The 23316-nt window shown below is 36.4% G+C and overlaps 2 protein-coding genes across 2 annotated transcripts in view; both read left to right on the forward strand.

Moving 5' to 3' along the window:
- Positions 1 to 503: 503 nt before the first annotated feature.
- On the forward strand, positions 504 to 4192 carry LOC127422465 (diablo IAP-binding mitochondrial protein-like). Its single transcript, XM_051665993.1, has 6 exons — positions 504 to 728; positions 835 to 961; positions 1538 to 1663; positions 2358 to 2468; positions 3136 to 3232; positions 3360 to 4192. The coding sequence occupies exons 1-6, from the start codon at positions 601 to 603 to the stop codon at positions 3563 to 3565; spliced, it is 795 nt and encodes a 264-aa protein (XP_051521953.1). The 5' UTR covers positions 504 to 600; the 3' UTR covers positions 3566 to 4192.
- Positions 4193 to 7519: 3327 nt separating this feature from the next.
- The window catches only part of LOC127422458 (nectin-3-like protein), a 58446-nt gene continuing 42649 nt past the window's right edge, over positions 7520 to 23316 (forward strand). The window contains exon 1 of the mRNA XM_051665986.1: positions 7520 to 7637. Coding sequence (XP_051521946.1) covers positions 7547 to 7637 — 91 coding nt within the window. The 5' untranslated portion in view covers positions 7520 to 7546. The remainder of the gene's footprint in view (positions 7638 to 23316) is intronic.

A 23316-nucleotide genomic window follows, 5' to 3' on the forward strand; every position in this document is an offset into this window, starting at 1 on the left:
TGGTCAGTAAATAGCATTGCTGTGTTAGAGGTCAATTGAGTAGACCTATCAAGAGCCTTCTTCATCTATTGAGAGTACACATTAAACCAAATTACTTCAGTGATCGAAAAGTAAGTTATCTCCCAAACACCGTAGGTACAGCTCTTTATGCTGTCCTGCTAGAATAGGTCATTGATACTTTCTTGTCCATTTCGTTTGTCCTTATCATGTGGACTTGTATTTCTGCCACACCCTGTTAAGATGTGCAGAACATGCTGCTCATCATTTCCATGTGCAGGAGCATTGTTTTCTTGTTCAGTAGGCCACAATGTGCTGCTGTCCCCTATGCTCTCTAGTGTTTACCACAAGCTTTATGCTGACGTAATGTGTAAACATGCGTCAAACCCTATCTTTCCTTGAACTTAAACCACTAAAATCAAGATTAAAGGTCCGAATAAACGGATCAATAGACCGGTCTGTGCGGGTCAGAGTCCCTTAGCAGTGTATAAATACTGGAGTGCAGCTATTACAACTTCAGACCTTCAAGATCCTAAGCGAACAAATCTCAAACCAGGAATAAATACCCGGTTATTTTTCATTTGTGAAAGACTGTACGGTAATATGCAGGCTTTTAGGAACTGCAGCGTGTGTGTTAGTGGGAGTCTTCTTACAGGCCGGACCGACTTCCTGCTTGCCCGGAGAAACATGGCAGCGCTGCGGCTTAGTTCGGCATGCGTTCAGCTCCTCAAGTAAGATTGCACTTAGTTTCTCTACATTACTTTAAAGTAACGTGATATACAGAAATGTTTTAGAAAGTTATATACCCTCGGTCTAATTTAGTTTCTTATATTAAAGGGACAGGGCAAATGCGCTTTGCAGCAGACCCGTTCAACAGCGTCTCCTGCGTTTGCCCGAGGTGGCGCGACCCAATGCAGTCGCGTTCAGTGTGGGCAGTGGGCTCTGTGCGGTTCCCTTTACAAAGGTAACAATGCTTACTGCATACAGGTGTAGAAGTGTTGTGTACTTAAGCTTTGTGCAAGCTGAGCTTGACTATAGCAAGCCGATTTAGTTCTTAATATAACCAGCGTTACTCGTTATTGCATTTTTATTAGCAAAATTTCAAGTATAGTGCTCTACAATAGCTATTTCTACAGAGCTACTGATGTTTTGCTAGAACGAATTCCATTTGAGACTGCAATTGCATTTTTTACACACACACACACACACACACACACACAATTGAAGAGCTCTGTAATTAAAATTGAATGGGAGTCAATGGAAACATATGACAAGTAAATATTCCATTGTATAACTCTGTATCATTGGATTTGTAGAGCTCTATAATTGGAGTGTTAACAGTTAGGGAGCTCTAACTGAAAATCTCACTTGTAAAAATTCAATCATAGAGCTCTGTAATTGGAATTCTTACTAGTAAAAATTCAACTGTGACGCTGGGAACGTTAAAAGCTATTTTGGCCTTCCATAGCTTGACAGTGTGCATGCGTTCATTTCTATTGTGACAAGCATTCGATGTTAAAGCTCACTGTTTTCTCTCCAGCAAGTGGAAAACCTCTCGCATGAATCCCTGATCCGCCGGGCTTCCTGTTTGGTCACAGACAGCGCCAACACGTACCTCTCTCAGACCACACTGGCCCTTGTGGATGCCCTCACACAATATGCCAAGGTAAGATAGTACATTAACACTGCATCCAACCATAAACCAACCAGTTTTAGTTTTGTATCTTAAAAGTGCACTCCGCGATTCCTGAGAAACACTGTTGATATTCGAACTCAACTGCCAAAACAAACACACCCCTCCCTTCAGTGCTCCCTTGGAAGCTCAGCCCCCCAAATTCATGCACGCAAATTCATTCCTTTTACCTCTCGAAGGTCTCTCCACCGCTGAAAAGCCTCGCCGATGTTGACGTGGCTCCTAGCCCTCGACTTATCATAATCTTTCTTTATTAGTTTATATTCGTCTGACCTTTTCTCTTGGTCTGTTTCTCAGCCATTTGTCCTCAGAGTTTAAAAAGTTCGCACTAGCCAGATTTGCCATCGCTCTTCTAATGAATTTCCCTCTTGCTCTGCCTGTGCACGTGCAAGAACCACCCCCTGTTGCTGATTGGCTGGAGTAGTGTTGTGTGGATCGGTCCAATCCACTTTGTTTTTGTCCCTTTACAGAGCCAGGGCTGTGTACAAATACTAGATTGTTTTTCAGCCCACCCACAGAACGGACAGTTAGCAGACTGTGAGGAGATATTTGCAGAATTGTACAGATTGTATTGGATTAGAATTACTGAGTGCACCTTTAAGTGTTGTCATTGCATTACAAGTTTTTAACATATGTAAGTCATTTTATCATCTTGTCTGTTCCGTAGGCACTACATACACTCATTTCCCTTCAGAAACAATATATATCCTCAATAGGAAAACTTACAACTGTTGAAGAGGACAGTATTTGGCAGGTGATCATTGGCCAACGAGTAGAGGTAAATTCTGTTTATTCATATATGTTTTTATTTTATTTTATTTTTTTTAAGAACTAGGACTTCTTTAGATTTATCTAAGTGTTGTTTATCTTTCGAAAGGACATGGCCTAGATTAGTGGTTCCCAACTGTTAGGTTGTGACCAAACAATGTGTCGTAGGTCTGTTCTGATAGGGTTGCAGACAGCAAGGGAAAAACAAAACTAAATACATATAATAAAATGCAGCTAACCATATAATCGTGCATGGCTAGGATAGAAAAATATAGACATAAATATTTTTTAAAAAGTAGGAAAAAATGTTTACCACATTTTTTGTTGTTGACGTCAAAGGCAATGCGTTTAAAACAACTTGATCATACTCTATACGGTATTTTGGCATATTTAAAATACGACCCAGACTATATTAAATGGTTTGTGCCAACCACAATGTATTTTATGCAGTAAATTATTTGCTGCTGAGAGCCTTATAAACAAAGTTTTGGTATTGTGTTGGGATGCCACTTGATGTCTAATGTAAAATTTAGGACCTGATGCAAAACCAGTTGAGAAACACTGGCCTACCTTATGATTTTTAAGACTACTAACAGACCTTGTTAATTTTAATTAGCTACTTGAAAAGGACACCCATTTGATTTCAATGATAATTATAGAGCTTTCAATTTTTTTAGGTTGGTGAAAGACTGGAAGAATGTAAACACTTTGAGTCTAACTGGATGAATGCCATTAACATCTGTGAGTTGTCAGCAGAGGCAGCCTACAATTCAGGTGTGTTTATGAATCTTTTACATCAAACTTTGATACATTTTGTATATTTCCTCTGCAATCTAAAAAAAAAAAAAAAAAAAGATTGCTCTTGTCTGTAAAACTGATTTAGCCCTAATATTTTTTACAGGAGCTGAGCATGCAGGTACAACAACAAAGACTAATCTACAGGTGGCACAGTCCAAAGTAGATGAGGTTAGACAGATCTCAAAAGAAGCAGAGAAAAAGCTGGCAGAAACTAAAGCAGAAGAAATCCAGAGAATGGCGGAGTATGCCTCTAGTATTAAGATTCAAGACCTGGAGGATCTTCCAGAGGCGTACCTTCGCGAAGACTAAAATAATAGTGAAACGGGCTGTATAAAAGAACACATTTTCTTTGAGTTTATGATTCTGTAGCAAGCAATAAATCATTGAATCCAGAATGCATCTTGATGTGAAATTGCAGAGAGTATTGGTTATGGAATGTTCAGACATCATGCTATTAAAAGCTATATTGGATCAAGCTTTGGTTAGTATTTGTAGATTGCCATTTTTAGCAAGGCAAATATTGTGTAATATGACTGACAGACAGTCATTACTATCTCCTTGAAGAACAATAAAGTGTTTCAAATTTACTGGAAAAAAAAAAAGATTAATAATGCAGCATGTAAAATACATGGCAACTACATATAGAACAGAACCAAAGATCACACTGATTTGATATTTATGTACATGTATATATTTCCCATATTTAATGTTCGTTTACTCTTTGGTGTGCAATTGTCTTGTGTTAATGCAACACTGAAATTGTACCGCAGGAGTTTGTGGTATTCAATTGTATATTCTACAAAGTTGCAGGCTATATTGTTTTATATTTTTAAGAAAACATCTGTTATTTATTACCTTAATTGATAAATGGCAAATTTATTCAGACCAGTTTTTGTAAAAAGTGTGAATTCCAATAAATTGTTTTCTTGAGCTGAATTATGCTGTCTGTTGTGGGTGCATACTTGCATGTTTTGGGGTTCAGTATGCTTGCCTTGTAGAATGTGCATTGCAAAGTGAGTTTGCATTGAATTAATCAACATTAAATTATAGCTGAAGGCTTTTATTTGGTAACAGTGAATATCATTACACCAGCATGCAAAAACGTAAGCTAAAAAATAACGTTTTGCGTGTGCGCGTGTGTATGCAAAATATAATTTCTTTGCTTTTGCTTTTGGGTTCACATTCAGCCAACCCAGATCACATTTGTCAAGACAAGGACAGATATGTACTGTTAACCAGCAGGTGGCAATGTCATGCTATTTATGTTTTGTTCTACACATGCCAAAATCAAATCAAGTTGAACGCAATCAGTGAAGTCTGTCCTTCCTATCAGCTATAACCCATAGTGACCTAGCAAACTATAATTTAAAATTGTAAAACCAATTGCATCAGAAATGTTGGTGACACTTTACAATAAGGTTTCATTAGTTAACTACATTAGTTAACATGAACAAAAAAAAAAAAAAAACAACAACAACAAAAAAATACTTTTACAGCATTTATTAATCTTGGTTGATGGTAATTTCAACATATACCTTTTTAAAATTAAAAGTTGTATATTTTAACATTTGTTAATGCACTATGAACTAACTATGAAAAAATTAGCATTAGCATTCTGAGATGTTATTCTTCTCACCACAATTGTACAGAGCGGTTATCTGAGTTTCCGTAGACTTTGTCAGTCTGAACCAGTCTGGCCATTCTCTGTTGATCTCTCTCATCAACAAGGCGTTTCCATCCACAGAACTGCCGCTCACTGGATATCTTTTTGTTTTTGGCACCATTCGGAGTAAATTCTAGAGACTGTTGTGTGTGAAAATCCCAGGAGATCAGCAGTTACAGAAATACTCAAACCAGCCCGTCTTGCACCAACAATCATCCATGCGATTATCTACCCAGCCAATCATGTGGAAGCAGTGCATAAAATCATGCAGATACGGGTCAGGAGCTTCAGTTAATGTTCACATCATCCATCAGAATGGGGAAAAAATTTGATCTCAGTGATTTGGACCGTGGCATGATTGTCTCCTGGGATTTTCACACACAACAGTCTCTAGAATTTACTCAGAATGGGGCCAAAAACAAAAAGACATCCAGTGAGCGGCAGTTCTGTGGATGGAAACGCCTTGTTGATGAGAGAGATCAACAGAGAATGGCCAGACTGGTTCGAACTAACAAAGTCTACGGTAACTCAGATAACCCCTCTGTACAATTGTGGTGAGAAGAATATCATCTCAGAATGCTGTTCTGAGATACGGGTTGGCGCTGTTTTGGCGACATGAGGGGGACCTACACAATATTAGGCAGGTGGTTTGTGGCTGATCAGTGTGTGTGTGTGTGTGTGTGTGTGTCAAAAGTTTTGAAACACTTGACTGAAATGTTTCTCATGATCTTAAAAATCTTTTGCTCTAAAGGCGTATGCCAATATATATATATATATATATATATAATTTAACCCCTAAAGACATGAACTGTAATTTTGCAATGTATGTAGGAAATCATGACCACTCACATTTAAATGAAGACTCCAGTCATATCAGTAACCTTATAACCTTATTCTACATGGAGAGGGTCCGCATATGGGGGCAGCCATGTTAGAATCACATTACCAGCCGAATACTACTCTCTTTATCTCAGTAACCGTCCTTTTATTTGACACATTCACTCACTGATTAAAGTAATCATGACTGACTGTGAATACTAAATTTCTTCAATGACATCTAAACTGAAAACTATTGATTTTAAATGATGCTGCATCCAAGCTGTTAGGTGTCAGTGTAAGTCCAAGATGACACAAAGACAAAAGTTACAAAAAAGACAAAAGCACCTTTAATGCACTATGAACTAACAATGAGCAATTGTATTTTTTTTAACTAACATTAACAAAGATGAATAAATGCTGTAAAACATATATTGTTAATTGTTAGTTCATGATACCTTATACTAGAACCTTTTTGTAAAGTATGATGTAATAAGCATACAGTAGTTAATAATCATTTCTTACAGTAAAGTTATGGCATTAAGAACAGGGCTTAAAGAGCTGTCTTCAAAAGGTGAAAAGTTGGGCTTATTTGCCATTTGATACTGTGGTCTACAAAAATGTATTTAATGCCAGATATTTCAAAATTGACATATTCCTATTGCACGTCTCACAAGAGATATTTAAAAATGAAAGCAACAAACCTGACCTGACTTGACCTCAGTTCGATCATTCCATATCTTTAGCGTTACGGATCAGTCTCTGTATTAAATGACGCAGTGGTGCAACAATAATTCTGATCATTAAGGTTGGGTTTTATTTACAATGACAATCCCGGAAGTCATCAATGAATAAAATATTTCACTGTGTGCAACATTTCCCAGATGTCTTTGCATTTCAGTGAGAGACAGAAGTCACAAACATTCAGAAGGAAGCCAATAAAAATGATTGATTGGTGTAAATGGCACCACTCAGCTGGGGATTTATCACTCTCTGGAGGACATAAATAAAACCCAAGGATCATGGAATGCGTGCCCAGCATGGCTCATGCTTTAATCTGAATGAACTGGGCGACATTCACTGAGAGAATATATGTAGCCTCCTGGGAACCCTGAGTCAAGTCGTTAAAAGATAACTTGTTTTGCAGTGTTACACAAACTATTGCAGAATATTGCAGAAACTGCATCCTAAAGCATGGCCACATATCTAATTTGAGAAAGCAGCCATTTATTTGCTCTGACAACTTGTGATGATTTATAGATTAAATGAGCTTCAAAACCAAAATATCCCGGGATAGTCTTTCGCTTCTTGTCTTGTGTTTCTGTGTAGCCTTATATTTCTTCATCCACTGCATGCAGCTCATGCATTACCCCCCAGCTAAAACCAGCCTAAACTGGCTGGCGGGTCTTAGCTGGTTTAAGATGGTCTCCCAGCCGAGCTAGTGCTAAACTGGTAAGCTGGGAGGCCAGCTGATCTCCCAGCCTGACCAGCTAAAAAGTGCCCAAACCCCCTCTAAAACCAGCCAGGTGAGCAGCCTGACCAGGATGGAGGGCCAGCTAAGACCATCCAACTAGCTTGGGCTGGTTTTTAGCTGTTTTTAACAGTTAATTCTATTATAATTTCAAAATAAGCTTCCTCGGAAAGAAAGTAAATCGTATAATTAAAATACAGTTTTGCTCTGCATTGTTGACCGTTTATTTTTAGTCGGACTGAACGGTACCGCCCACGCGTGGTCCGGCTGCAGAAGCTTCACACACTGAGTTGATTCAACGAGGAGGAACTCAGTGCTGCTGCGCCTGCAGTCAGAAATCATGGCTAAGGAAGTAAGACACATATTTGGGAATTGCACATTTTTCCTCGGACTGTTACCTTTCCTCTGCGTTCTGTTTTGCGTCTTTACTGGTGGGTACTTTTCCTTTTCCAGAATGAAGTTCAATCATCTTGAATTGGACTCGGTTTAAAGTTAACATGCAAGTTTGTGCCGGAAGTTTACCTAGTGAGTGGTGATGGGATGCGATCATGTGTAAATATATAAAGGATGCTCCGTACAGCTGATTAAGTTATGCTGAAGAACTTCCATAATTATTAAACAAGGGATTTTACATACAGCTAGAGTGCAAGAGTGTCCATCTGTTATACATTTGTGTTTACATGATTTATTCTCTTTTAAAACTTTAAGATTTAAACGTATAAGTAATAATATGAATGCAAAATGTTAGTAGCACCTCTTTTTGTGTTTTTTATTGGTAACTCTTCAAAGTAAGGTTGTAGCTATTGGTTAACATCAGTTAACTACACATGAACTAACAATGAACAATACTTTTACAGCACTTATTCATCTTGGTTAATGTTCATTTCAACATATAGTTATACATTTTTTACATTAAAAGTTGTAGCATTCGTTTTATGAACTAGCATGAAGTAACAATGAGCAATTGTATTTTCATAAATGAACATTGACCAAGATAAGTGCTGTTAAAAACATTGTTCATTGTTATTATGCAGTTACTAATGTTAACAAATAGAACCTTATTGTTTAATTGTATGTTGCACATCATTTTATGTAAACCAAGTTTTTTGCATTTGCATTGCAAAGAGATGGAATTTTCTGTATTTATCAGACTATCAATCAATGGAAGCAGAGCTTAATACTCCATTAAAGAAATATTCCAGGTTCAGTACAAGTTAAGCTCAATCGACAGCATTTTTGGCATAATGTTGATTACCACAGAAATGAATTTTAATTCGTCCCTCATTTTCTTTAAAAAAAAAAAAAAAAAAAATCAAGGTTACAGTGAAGCACTTACAATATAAGTCAGTGGGGCCAACTTTAGAAAGTTTTAAAGGCAGAAATGTGAAGCTTATAATTTTATTTAAAAAAAACCCACTTATATTAATTTTTCTGTTAAAACTCATGTATTATTTGAGCTGAACAGTTTAAATAATCATTTTATGATCATTTTAGAGTTTGTAACAAAGTTGTAAAACTGAATATAACTTTAAACAGAAAAGGTTAGTAAGCAGTTTCATCACACTAAATCATGTTAACACACATATTGTTTATGTCTTGTGGCTATACTTTTGAAACTTTTGAGTATTTTTATGTTTACAGATTGGCCCCATTGACTTCCATTGTAAGTGCCTTAAACCAAATATTTGCCTTTTTTTTTTTTTTGAAAAAAGTCTAAATAAACTTTTTTGGTAATCAACATTATGCTACAAATGCTGTCGATTGAGCTTAACTTGTATTGAACCCATAATATTCTTGTAAGTTAACATAATTAGTTGCACAAGTTGTCTCTGAGTAGATTACAGTTCCACTGTCTCATGTACAGTATAGTGTATAGTGAAACACACAGACTGATGAACCAGAACCAAATGGTTGTAAAGTGGTGTGCTTGTGTGTGTACATCTGCTTCGAAACGTGTGAAGGTTTGGGTGTGTTTAGGCAAGGCAGTGGAGGGCATACTTCAGCATCCGAGAGGAAAAAAAGGACTGCAGCCGCAGAGTCTGGAGGGATTGACCTGTTGTTGGGCACTCTGCCAGGGGCTCCCTCCACTTTTGTTGCCTTAAATATTAGGTTAAAATAAGAGAATCTCCATGTCTGCCCCTTAGAAAAACACTGCAAGAGGAAGTGATCTGATAAACTGAATGACTATAATCATACCATTTGTAGCCTAATGGGAAGGGTGGAAAAATGGATGCAGTAAGTGTTTAACTATGAAGTATCTGCAAAATGGGTGGCACTGTTGATGTAATGGTAGTTTGTTTTTACAGACCAGCTACTAGTGAAGCCTTGTACCAGACAAACAACAGAAATGCTGATTAGAAACCTCATAATTATTAAGCAACGTAAGTGAATGTAAAATTAACTACATGTATTTACCAGAGTATGGCAGACTATGTTGCATATCACTGATTTGAGGTAATAGAAAGATTTATTTATTTAGATTGGTGTAGTGTAGAAAGACTTATTGTGGCTGTTTGCTTGAGTAATTCAATGCAATCTGCAACTTTGGTTTGAGGACATCTTTGTGTACGAAATGTATATTGTGGGACAAAGAGTCATTTTGTAACTTTCTCAGCTAGTACTCAGGGTAGGGTTGCACCAGCTGTGTGTAAGATATCACTCAAGTTTAAACTAAGTTCAAATTAAGGGCTAAAGCAAAGCCCAATGTATACTTCGGTTTTGACGCAAACACTTAGCATCTGCATACAGCCGAAGTATACTTCATTTGACTGTGCGTGCACATACAGGCGGTTGATGCATGTGAGCTACGACTGCTATAGGACACTGGACAATTTTATCTCCTGTTGTTTAGCAGCTATTACATCTTCTAGCACTTGTTCGTGACAGCAACGGCTCAACTGTGAGTATTGCCCCCTACTGGACCCACTAATTAGTGTAAACAATTCCAAGCGCCTGTGCGTACTGCGCGTTCAGAGTACACACTGTTTGAAAAATTGGGCCGCACAATTTTCGCTGATGACGAAATTTTCTTTACGTGTCCTGTGCACAGACGCTTAGCATTCGAGTCTAACCGAAGTATTCTTTGGGATTAGTAAATACTAGTTCGTTTGCAACTAAGTTAGTACTTAATTTGGTTGCACCCCCGTTCTCATTGCAAAACTTAGCTAGTACGTTGTAAGCTCCCCGTTAAGCAATGTGTAGTCACATAATACAATGTTTACCTTTACAGTATGTACAATAAGCAGCCTTCAAATTTGTAAAAAGTAGTGTTAAAAAGCCATGCATTTCAGTTTTATCTTGTCACAGTTGATGTTCAAACATCATCATATGCAGTATGTCTAAAGGATTGAAGTCTGTCGTGCAAAACATAAGATCATTGATGTAATTTAATCCAGTTTTAATTTTACTCCAACTGCTACTCCTGGATGGAGGCTTCCGTAAATATTAAGTTTATAAGTAGGGATACGTTTCACCTAAGTTTAATAGTGCAATGCTCAAATATTTAGTAGTGCCCATTTATGCCACAACTAGGCCAACCGTTTCCAGGTGAATTGTCTGGATGCAGTAGTAGATGAATGTTTAGCCTTTAAGGCGATAATTGTGTTCTCATGTGGGTGATTGTATCATAAAGTCAAAGTCTATGTCATTTTAAGAGATAATGATACTTAGCCAAAGTGTTTTATGGAGGTGTGGTCAAATCAGCTGTTTAGCTCCAACAAAGTATATGTAAGTCAGCAACAGTGCAGTGATCATGTGTTTTTTTTCCATGCGGTTATTCAAAAGTATACATTTAGCAGACAGACCATGTCATATTGTTTTCACAGCAGTCACTATCGGCTAAGGACTTACAGGTTGATCCTGGGTCACAGAAGGACAAAGGGGGCATACACTGTGTCTGTGATAGCCTCACTGTCGTAGACTGAGAGAGAGTTAATGTTATGGAAATACAGTCAGCAAGTGTCACCCTGATCGGGCAAATTAGAGCAAGGTGAAAGCATTTTGCAAGCTCAGCACCTACAAACAGCAACCTTACTTTGAGGGTTACATATCATGGAGGCAATGCATTACAAGAATATTGGCTAGCCTATGTTGTTTCATTGCTGCATGATAAATGGGTTAGCCAGACTGTGATTTAGAACTGTTTTTCATGTCAGTTGGCTTTCTACTTAAAGGAATAGTTCACCCAAAAAGGAAAAATCTGTCATTATTTTCTCACCCTCATATCTTTCCAAGCATGTTTGCTGTTATTGTTTTTCTCTTAACACAAAAGGAGAAATTGTAATGAATCTTCAAGCAGGCCTTTTCCATACAACAACTGTTCATAGTGACCTCATTAGTTAAGCTCGTACTTAAACTCCTAATGACTACTACTATAAAAGTCGTCCAACAGCATATAGGTTTGAAACGACATGAGGGTAAATAAATGATGACAGAATTTTCATTTTTGGTTGAACTAATTCCTTCTAAGTTTGACTGCTTTGTATTGATTTAACTTCCATGTTAAATAGCATAAACATGAAAGGTAAGAAACACATTTCAGACAGGTCAATAACTATTCAGAATGCAGGCTTACTTTTCCATACTAATTTAGACTGGCTGAGTCTTTATTATGTGTGCTGCATCATCTACCCCATCTTTGTACTTTATTTTAATCTCACTTAGCCTACATAACTGCAGGCTGAGATCTGCCAATCACATTAAAAGATTCATCAGGAAATGACAATTAGACTTTATTGTGAGCTGAGGCAGCACAGAGGGGTACAAGCCGTGACCGCAGAAGCATTTTGCTGTGAATGCCTTCCATCCTGGAAAATGTGATAATCAGAGACTCTGTAACTGGGCTGCTCTCCATTAAAGAATATAAAGCAGTAACCTTCTGCCCCAGAAAAGTGCTGTTCTCTGTTATAAATGCATTTAGTGTGAGATTAAAGAGACAGCTAGGATGTAGCACTTCAAGATTTTTCTATCCCAGTGGAAATTAGCAGATACATTTCATTGAATATATAAATTGGTTTCCCAGTGTTGTGATTGCCAGATGCATTGCTTACACAGTGATGTCAGATCAGTGCCTTTTGCAACATAAGACATGCATATAGAATATTTGAAGGTGGAGTGTGTCATTTCTGCACCACTAGTATCACCAAGCAAAAATAATGACTGTTGTCAAACAGGTTTCCCAAACTCTCCCCCCACCTGGCATTGGTTGGACAAAAAGATAGTCTTGCCCCATGCCATTGGTTGAGTCAATTTTGCTGTATTGGGCTGGGGCCTGTACCATAAAGCTTGTTGAACAAACTCAAGGTAACAAGATTGGTTTCTGAGCAGTGCAAACTGACAGCCTATCTGGAATGCCGCGAACAAAGACATGCAGAGTGATACAAACAGTGAAGTGTCCCAGAGCTGTTATGCTGAATATCAGCACTCTTGGGTCACCGCATATCCAATCAAATTAGAGGACCGGAACTAACTGCTGAATAATGTTTCCTTCCTTATATGATTGGTGCTGAATGTGCCCTAGTTCCCAGTGATGCGTTTACCCCTTACAGAAGCAAATTTATCTGTTCTCACAGTGCCTCTAAGCCCCATCTGTCTGGGTATTGGAACAAAGAGAGCATTTTATGTGCAATGAGCTTCCATGCTGTCTTTGTAATTGTCAGTCATTGTGGACGATTTTTTCCATGTGCTGTGATGTTGATAAGGCCTGAGATCATAGAGTTCCTCTGCGTTCTATTTACATGTTGATGTATGATGTAATCACAGAGACAATGGGTGGTGTGAGGTCCTTATGGCCCTGCAGAGATATAAACATTTCAATGGTTTTGCTACATAATATTTATGTTGTAAATTTGACTGCAAACTACCCCATGAGAGCACTAGTAGAAGGTTTCTTTTTTATTTTATTTTTTTTATGACAAGGCAGTTGCATTCTAGAACTTGTGATTATTCAGCAGTAGCCTTAATAAGGATTTCCTGTTGAACTGTGTTAACTTTTGGGTGGGTGAGTCCTCAGAGAGCAACTCTGAGACTTGACTAAATTGTCCTGTATTACCCAAAGAGGTCTATAATACCTGGATAAAGCTATCTGTTAGCATTCCCATTCATTTTAATGACAGTTTCTCTGGCGCAGGCTTCCCCGGAAGTACGCAACCTGCCTGCTGCCATCTTTGTTCATGGGCATTCAGTTCTGGGCACAAAAGTTTTAAAGCTAATCACCTGAGCCATAAATGCCATGTGACTAATCACACCGGAGATGCAGGAAAGTGATGTCATGACAACGCTGATTGGCTGATGGCACCATAAGAATGCGCACAGTCCTCCAAGCCCTCACAAGTGACTATCCTGAGCTGTGACGTCAAATTCTATATCATGCTTTTAAGAAACTTAAAATGGCAAATCATCTACGATAAAATAATTAAATATTTGTTATTTTTAGGAATTGGCATTATCGATTAATTTTGTAGTTAAGTACTCTAACCCCTACACATAATTCAAATGAAAGTTAAATATAAAAGGTGACACGTACGTGAAATTTAATGAACATTATGCATTCATTCAGTTCACATTACATTTCATTACAATTATCAATGCATTAATGACTTAATTGTAATTGCGAGATTTGCTGAGGCATTCAGAGGAAAAGTACAGTATGATTCAGTGTTGCCTATGGCAAGAAAATGTGTAAAGGAAAATCAGTTTGTGATTTTTGAGTAGTATTTGACATAATCGATAAGTTGGTGATGAAAGAGTACTCGATTAGTCGATTACTTGATTAGTCGACTTACCGTCAAAGAAGAAAGATGTTTTTGCCCCCCAGAAAAACTAGCACCAAACCAGCTTTGCCAAGTTTTTGCAGATAAACAGCGTAGGAATTAGGAATGGGTATTTAGATTTCCCGATTTGATAAGATTCTGATTCACAAGCTCTCGATTCAATTCATATTCAATTCATATATAGGTATATTTAAGCTAAAATGTAAATTTTGCTTACATATGAAAGTAATTCTCTCTCAGCTAATGCTGTTAATTAAACAGGGGACCTTTTTATAAGGTAATTTGCCCCACTTTTGCCATGATTGTTTGTTGACTTGTGGACAAACAGGTGGAGAAGTTATTCAATTGATGCAATCTGACATGCAAACAAAACTAAGGACAAAGCCCTCAAGGTGGGTGGTACTGGGTATCAATACCGATTAATGTTTGCGGTTTTTCGGACGGGGCGAAGAAGAAAAGCGAGTGTGCCGAGAAAGTAAACCAAGCCTATTGTGTTCCATGTTGACCAAACTGCTGCAATACTTGCTCTGTAATTCAGTCTTGTTTGTTTGTCCTTTCCTTTGTGACATATTGAGTGTCTTGTGTCTTTTCTGGCAACATCTCAACCCCCTGAAAGCCTTGAGAGCGCCAGGGAACAACATCTCATCCTTTGATTTTTGGCACTTCCTAGGAGATGTTTTTTTCTTTTCCTGCTTTTTTTCAGAAGACATATAGAAGTTATTAAAGTTTCTGGTATAGAGACATTTTTAAATGACTTTTTCACTTAATCCTTTATCTAAAAATAGGTTTTACAGATAAAGTTAGACTTACAGCCCAAACGATTAGGAACATTATTTGTTGACTATAATGCACAATATTATGTTCACATTCAGAGATTAGTGATGAATAGTTTAGTTATTGTGTTTAAAAGCCAAAATAATAATTATAATAAACAATAATAATAACAATAAAAAAACAATAAAAAAAATTGGTTATCAATTAAACATAAAAATAATCAGTTTTTGTCATAAAAAACTAGTGATGTCCCAATACCGATACTGGTATCTGAATCCGGTCCAATACCATGCTCATGTATTTGTACTCATGCTTGTAAAAATGCTCTGATACAACCCCCCCCCCCAAAAAAAAACCAAAAAACGATTTGATGTAGGAATGCCGTACCATAAACATTCATCCCACAAATTAAAATCACGTTATGTCCTAGTGTGATTATTAAACTGCAAATACTGTGATTTAATGAAATTAATACATAGTTAGCATGTGCTGCAGGCTTCGAAGTGAATGTGTGGAGCTGGTGGTGTGCCAATATACTGGCTGCTCATACCTTTTAGAGGTCCTTGTCTCATACACAGAAAACACCATCATGAGCATTGCACACTCTGTTAGATGACAGTGAGCAGAGTACTATAATTCACTTTGTAGCGCAAGGCACATACAGACTGAGACTACATATTTATTTAATAATCACATTGGGTCACGTGGCAACTTGCTTTTTCGGAAGTGAGAAACTACCGTTAAAAACACACAGAAACGTAAAGGTCTTCACTCCAAAATAAAAGCTTCCACGAAAATAAAAGCTCAATTTAAATGGAAAAAAGTATGACAGAAATATATCACTACTATATAGTTATGTACAGTAATATTCACCAAAATACTACTACTACTACTACTACTACTAATAATAATAAATCAATAGTAATTGTATTATATTTAAGCTAGATCGCACACTTGAGATGCTCTGTTATGCACCACTTTATTAGACAAAAATGTTATATTATTTTGTACAATGTTATATTTTGGATTGAGCTGTGAGTTTTTGTATAAAAGCAATTCATTTGATAAAAATAATACAAAGTTATGTTGAAAATCAATTGTTCTATTTTCATTTGTTTTAATGAATTCATTTATTTAGACACAATTTTGATGATAAAATTGAAATAAATTGTTGTTTATAGGGAATTCAGAATAAATAAATAAATAAATAAATAAATAAATAACAGGTATCGGTATCGATGAGTACCGAAAAGTAAGTATCAGTACTGGTACTCATTCTCAAATAAATATTAGCAGGAAATCCCTATAAAAAACAATATCAGTTGATCACTATTGTGGTAATTTTGTTGCATAAACTGCTCTGCTCTTTCTTTGTGTGTTTTGATCAGATGAATAAAAAAATAAAAAAAATCACACTTTTTTGTTTGAATAGCCTTATCAGTGTTTTTCAAAGGACTTCAATTGAGCTCTCCTTTCTGTTAGTGTATGCATGAACAGCAAGACTCAGAGGGCAAGGAAAACAGTTCTCAGTGAGTTTGGGAAAGTAGTCAAAAACCCAGCCCTGCATACTTCGATAGCATGCTGCTCTGTGAAGCCTCATTAACAGCTCACATTCCATACCTTATTCACCTTGTTTTGAAAGCCACATTTTAATCAGCGGTCAAGAACAACTGCCTGATGCTTAATGTAGTACATTTAACATTTATTTCTAGCATGGATTTCAAATTAGGATTCATTTGCAGAACAATGTGGTATTTTGAGGAAATTGTCTACTCCAAACAAGAGAACAGTGCTTCCTTAGAACTGCGAAAGGAAGTTGTATAGTTCAGGAAGGTGCTAAGTCAGGGGTTTCCAACCATTCTGTGAATGAGAGCTTCTTGAACAAATAAAATAATCCAGATGGCTATTTGTTGGATGTACCTGAAGAATATCCATTTGCTCATTCTTTACCTTGTGCTTCAAACAATAACTCACTGCTGCTCTTTTTACTTAACAATATATGATATCTCTTGATTTTTTATACAGCTGCATTGTGGAATTATTGATTCTTGTTTCTGAAGTAGTTCCAGGTTTGTTGTCCAGGTCTTTTTTCTAACTTCTGTTCCCCAGCTCCTAAATTGCCCACTGTTCATTCACACAGAAGGATGAATAACACAACCATGGAAGAATTTGCCTCCACTAATAAGCAGTTCACCCTTGCATTGTTTGCCTTTGACCCGTGACTTTCAGCTCACATAATGTTAATGGCATCTCATGGAAGGTATTCTTTGTTTTGTTTCTAAAGATGTCAAGAAGTCCAGATGACAAGTGGAGCGTTGCTTGTGCTTATTGCAGACAAATAAGTCTTGGAAAAGACTCTCTGTAGTTTCATTGTTTGTTTCTTGAGTTTGGTGTGAAAGGGCGGCTACAAGTGACACCTTTAACACTAACATTATTGATTCCTTTCTTCATTTAAGTGCTGGTCTTTAATCAGATGTGATGGGTGAAAAAAAGACTTGAAATAGAGTGAGAGGAAACATTTCTCAGGAAGAAGGAAATGTTCTGATGCTCTCACTGTGGGGGGAACACTTTCAGAAGCTTTCTGTGCTCTCCAATAATTGTTTCTTTTTTTTTAAAGGAAGACAGTAAAAATATCTGCTTTTAAAAGCTTCCTGGCTAACAAGAAAATGATTAACAGATTCCACTAAATTTCAGTAAACACAGATCAAGTGGCTTTGAAAACTTTTATTTGTTCAATCAAGGTCTACTCTAAAGAGGAAGCAGCTAGCTTAGTTCTCAAATACAGCAATTACAGATTTATAAGAATGTAGCTTGACTAGTTTTACAGTGTGTTGTTTGTTCAGTGGACTAAGGTTATTCTTATTTCACCAAACAAAGGTCAATGTCCCTTTTTTTTTTTGTCTGTCATTAGTTTCACTGCCTTTTTTCTATCATTCACAGATTAGGCAAATTCTTGGTATAAAGGGTCTTCTTAAGAGCAAACAACAAAAATCAAAGTTAGTTATCAACAGTGAACCAAAATGTTTTTTTTTTAACAACCGATTCCAAACACAATATTTGCTAAATAAATAATAATAATAATAATAAATAAATAAATAAATAAAAACAAAATGTTAGTAACATTTTGCAATAAGGCTTTATTTAACAGTGTAGTTAACATTAGTTAACATGACCTAACAATGAACAATAATATTTCAACACATTAATAGTGGTTAATGTTAATTTCAACATATACTAATAACTTTTTTTTGTTAAAAGTTTTATACATTAACATAAGTTAATGCATTATGAACTAACATGAACATTTGTGTTTTCATTAATTAACACGATCCAAGACTAATAAATGCCTTAAAAATATATATTGTTCATTGTTAGTTCATGAAACCTAATGCATTCTCTAGTGTTAACAAATATAACCTTACTGTAAAGTGTTACCAAAATGTTTATTATCTAAGGCCAAGGCTGTCATTATATATGGGGTATATATATATATATTAACAGATGTGGCACTTATATATATATAAGTGCCACATCTGTTAATTGCCAAGCAATTGATTATTTGCAGAGCCGATAATCTTTAAATAGACAAATATTAGACAATATATTGATCCAGCTTTAATCAGAGATATTTAAATATTTTCTTATCTGTTTAAAACATATTATAATCAACTTTAATGCATTCAACATTAGCACTAAGCAAACTGTACTAAGGTTCAGCATTTCCCATTAGGGGTTATGAATTTTTATGACTTTTTTTACACTTCCTTTTTCGGCAGTGTGCGAAATACATGGGTACCCTGAATCAGTCCCTCCAGGATTTAGCCAATTCAGCCACTCTCTGCATTATATGTGCTAGCTTGCAGTTTTGTATATTTTCTAAAAATGTTCTGCATACACCATGAATCTGAGGTAAACAGACCTTTCTCCATGTTTGACAGCGGCAAAACAAATGCCTGAACAGCTTGACGAAGTCGAGACATCTCCAATTGCACAGCCGCCATTCTATCATCTCCACATAGGGTTGTCAACTGTCCCATATTAGCTGTGATTCCCGTGTTTTGGCTGAAATGACAACATCCTATACAGGATGCCTATTGTGCTGTATTATAGAGCCTAGACACTTGAGGGGGATTCAGTTGCGTTCACTATCAAAATCCTTGTCTTAACATTCGCGGGACCATAGACGGCGCACATATATCACAGCTAGCATTTAATCTTCAAACACTCTTCAGGAGCTACTCTGTGCACTGTTGCACTGGTAAATGAGACACAAAAACATGGCTTTCATGTCTAATATTAGCTTAAAATTAGTAAAATGTGATTAGAATATAAAGAGCTCAATAACTGCGTTTATCTCAAATGATTGCTCTCAGGCGATGTAATAATCGCAACAGGTCTGTAGTTTACATTATTATTATTGTATATCTACTGTTTTAACCATACCTAAATTTACTTGCATTGTCTGAGGCAGAAAAGTGCAATATAAAATAATTAAGGGTCTTCCGTTGAACTCGTATTAGCTATATCATGGGTTTCACCTCTTAAATGTGTGTTATTTTTGTGTGTATTTATGTTTTCCTTGCTAACTGCAAATTCAGTTATTATGCACAACAATATTTACAGGTTATTGCACTTATACTGTCATTGACACAAATTGCACAAGTATACAATGACTGTTTGTGACTTTTCACTGCAAAAAAAACAAAAAACAAACAAAAAAAAACTTTGAGTGTCTGAATTTTGAGTTAAGCTGCAGCAAATTCAGTCATTTTGTACAGCGCAAAAAATAATCAAGAAAAAGTGCTGCGAAATCCTGGTGGGACTGCTTTATGCTTTGTATTGTATTAGTGTTTAACTCCCTGCTGATTAGTTCCCCTTAGAATTTAACTCAGTGACAAAAGCACATGTCAACAAAACTGCACAGCTTAATGGCTGCTAATTATGTTGGCTTGACAAAGTCAACATACTGTTAATCTGCAAACTTGGTTTAGGATTTTTTCAAAATCCCTAAACTAAGACTTTAAACTTCATCCACCAAACTTGGCACAGACCTTCAGACAGTTCTGAAATAGTGTGTATTATTCTAACTGATTGGACTTATGGTTTTTGCACAGCGGACAATAACAAATGTGACAAATCCCATAGACTTACATTGACGGAATGTTCAAACGAGCTAATGGAATGCTTGTTAATTAAAACTCTCTCTCTCTCTCTCTCTCTCTCTCTCTCTCTCTCTCTCTCTCTCTCTCTCTCTCTCTCTCTCTATCTGTCTATCTATCTGATGGCATATCTGACTATCTATATGACAGTCTGTCTTATTATCTAGCTAGCTAGCTAGCTTGTGGTTTGCTCAATATAATGTCTGTACAACCATTAAATGTCAAACTTTTAAAACTAGTTTTAAACAGACTTGACAAGTTATGTCTCTTTAGCCTCTGACATTCATTATAACACTGATGAGAATGTGACCAAAGGTGATGCAATTCAATAAAAGCCATGCTGTCCTCTCACTCAAGCTCCCATATAATAAAGGCTGACTGCAAAATCTGTAAGAATAAAGCAATATCACTCGAGCAAGAGTGCTGTATGTCCAGCTGTCAGCATGGCTGTGATTCAGCCGTAGTGGCCTAATGCCGCAGGTAATCCCAGCCGTGCTGATTGATAGACAATACAGCACAATTGCGAGTGTGATATTGCTTTTATACAACAGTTCAACAAACAAGTAAATAAATAAGTAGGGAAAAACTAAGGACTATCCCAAAAAAACGCTCTTATGTGTGGAACCACTTTCTTACGCCACATGATCTGCCATTGCTAGTTTGAAAGATGTGCCCTTTAATTCGAAAACCACACTTTAGAACTATTAACAACAGCTTGAGCTGTTTCTAACAAGTTATTGGAGAAACAAAAACGTGTGTGTGGATGAGAGAGAGAGAGAGAGAGAGAGAGAGAGCATGTGATTACCTGCATCTGTTAGTTTAACTCTATTCCTCAACCAGGGTGTAAAAAATACTCAGAAATTGTACTTAAGTGAAAGTATGGATAATGAGTGAAAATTATACTCAATTAAAAGTCTAAGTATCTAGCCAAAAATATACTTGAGTGAAAGTAAAAAAGTATTCACATTACATTAAGTTCTAAAAAAGTAAAAAGTAACTTTTTTTCCTAGCTAGAATGAAATCAAAAGAGGAGATTGTGTAAGAGAGGATGTTGTTTAATTCGATAGGTTTGTTAAGCCTCCGTCGACTGTCATATTTCTCATCCAGTGGCATTTGCAACCTGGTCATAGAATCAAGTTACAATAACAACATTTTTGCAAAATGATTTTTATGTGGCCTGTTGTACGTAATATGGCAATTTCCTGGAGAAATGAACACTAGAGGAGCTAAAACAACAATTACTTTTATTCCCCTTCACTCAAATCATGAGTAAAACGGCAGATTATCAGTTCATAAACACTTACTTTTCGCTCTGTTCCTCACACAATGCTATCTTATAACATATAAACACTTTTACTATAGCGCATGACTCTTTTTAACATTTTCATTACATAACCAACTACATTTCCAAGATTGTTTAAGTGTGATCAAATTGCACGGTAGCTACACAGCACTGGGGTACGAGTCCTCAAGACCATGTGAGTCGACGTGTTAGCCGAAAGTGTCATAGAAGCACCACAAAATGACGTGGTTGCTTCTGAAATTGTTTTCATGACACATTTGCTTTTTATGACACTATTGGTTAGGTTTAAGGTTTAGGATAGGGAGCTAGATTTTGTTGATATAAATCTCGATAGAACATTAATATTAAAAACCTCATCTGTCCGGGAGAACATTTCACTCATTTTTAGCCACACAGTGGACATTTCACTTCGGAACTGCCCTGAGACGTGTAATGAACCACATCATTTTATTTTGCAAAACATTGCCACACCCAGCCCCTTGAGACATAGAGAAAGAAAATTCAAAATAAGCTTTGAAGAAAGTTAGTAATGTTGTTGTTTTGTGAATTGTTTTTTGAGGTTTGCTACCAAACCTTGCTGTTGAGCAGATGGATGAATGAAATAAAATTCATAATTAATATTTACTCAGATTCCATAATTTTTATTATCAATATTATGATCATTATAATTGCTGGTTTTATTGTTATTATTATAATTAATAGTTGCCTAACAACAACAACAATAATAATTCAGCAAATAGGGAGTAGAAATTCATAGATATTAAATATGTAGGCAAGTGTAGAAATACATGACATGTACACAGAAGGCGTTTAGAATAAAGTTTAGGACAAACGCCATCAGTGATTCTCATTTCGTGCTTATAGTTTTGAATGAATACATCACATTTAGTCAGGTGGTCACATATGGTCCATTCGCACAAATATTTCAACATATCCGAAGCTCAAATCGGATACGAAATTCTGCCTCTGCAGATGGTCGGAACTCCACACAGCCTCCGTGCGACACTCCATTTGAAATGATTGACCTCTGGTCTGTCATCTGTCGTTTGTTGGATTCAATGAAAAGGCTGCTTCAGTCCAGTAAGACAAAAGAAATTGATCTGCAAAAATGTAGCGAGTACTTTTCAAGTTTAAATAAAATTATAAGGAGTAAAAAGTACTATTTTTTCTTTGGAAATGTAATTAAGTAAAAGTATTCCATTTAAATTGCACTTGAGTAAAGTACAAATCCCCAAAAATTATAATTAAGTATAATACTTAAGTATTTTTATTCAATTATTTTACACCCTTGTGCTGAGCTGTAGTGTGATAGTAATCCGCTCCGATCGTGGAGTGATGCTTCCATACATGCTATCGGAATTATCCTATGACAATTTCACACTCGTTCAGGTGTTTTGTTGTCAGAGAGAAAACATGGAGGACACCAGTTTCATTCTTGTATATTTATTGGGGAACTCTTATTTTGACACTGACACAGAAAGTCTTCTCTCCTCTGCCATTTTGAAAGTTTAAATCTCCCAACTTGGAAACTTGTAACAGATAGGCGCCCTGAGCATCTTTGATTACTCCGTCTGTTGTGAATCTTAGCTGTGATCTTAGCGGCAGTAAATGCTGAAGTTGTTAAGTTATCTCTATTTCTCTGTCTCTATAGCTATAGTGTAGTAGTAATCCGAGCGATCACGGAGTGAGAGACAATTCCTGATGTCTTCATCCTGACTGTTTGTCAGCATTCTTAATCGCAAACATCATTAAATCGGTTTGTTCTCCATTTACCAGTCATTATCTACATAAGTATTTGGCTCCTGCACAATTCATTATATTTGCAAAACAAGGAAAGGCACATTTTTCCCTCACTGAATGGGAGGATTAAGAACAGACATTTTCCTAGACTCTCTCAGACTAAACTGCTGAGTTTTAAAGCGACAGTTCACCAAAAATGACAATTCTGTCTTCATTTACTCACCCTCATGTCATTCCAAATCTGTATGTTTTTCTTGCTTCCATAGAACACAAATGATGAGAGATGTTTAGCTAAATATTCAGGCTGCTCTTTTCCTTACGATTAAAGTGAATGGGAATGGGAGCTCAAGTTTAAAAAAAATAC

The sequence above is a fragment of the Myxocyprinus asiaticus genome, chromosome 31, assembly GCF_019703515.2.
Source record: "Myxocyprinus asiaticus isolate MX2 ecotype Aquarium Trade chromosome 31, UBuf_Myxa_2, whole genome shotgun sequence".
Taxonomy (NCBI): domain Eukaryota; kingdom Metazoa; phylum Chordata; class Actinopteri; order Cypriniformes; family Catostomidae; genus Myxocyprinus; species Myxocyprinus asiaticus.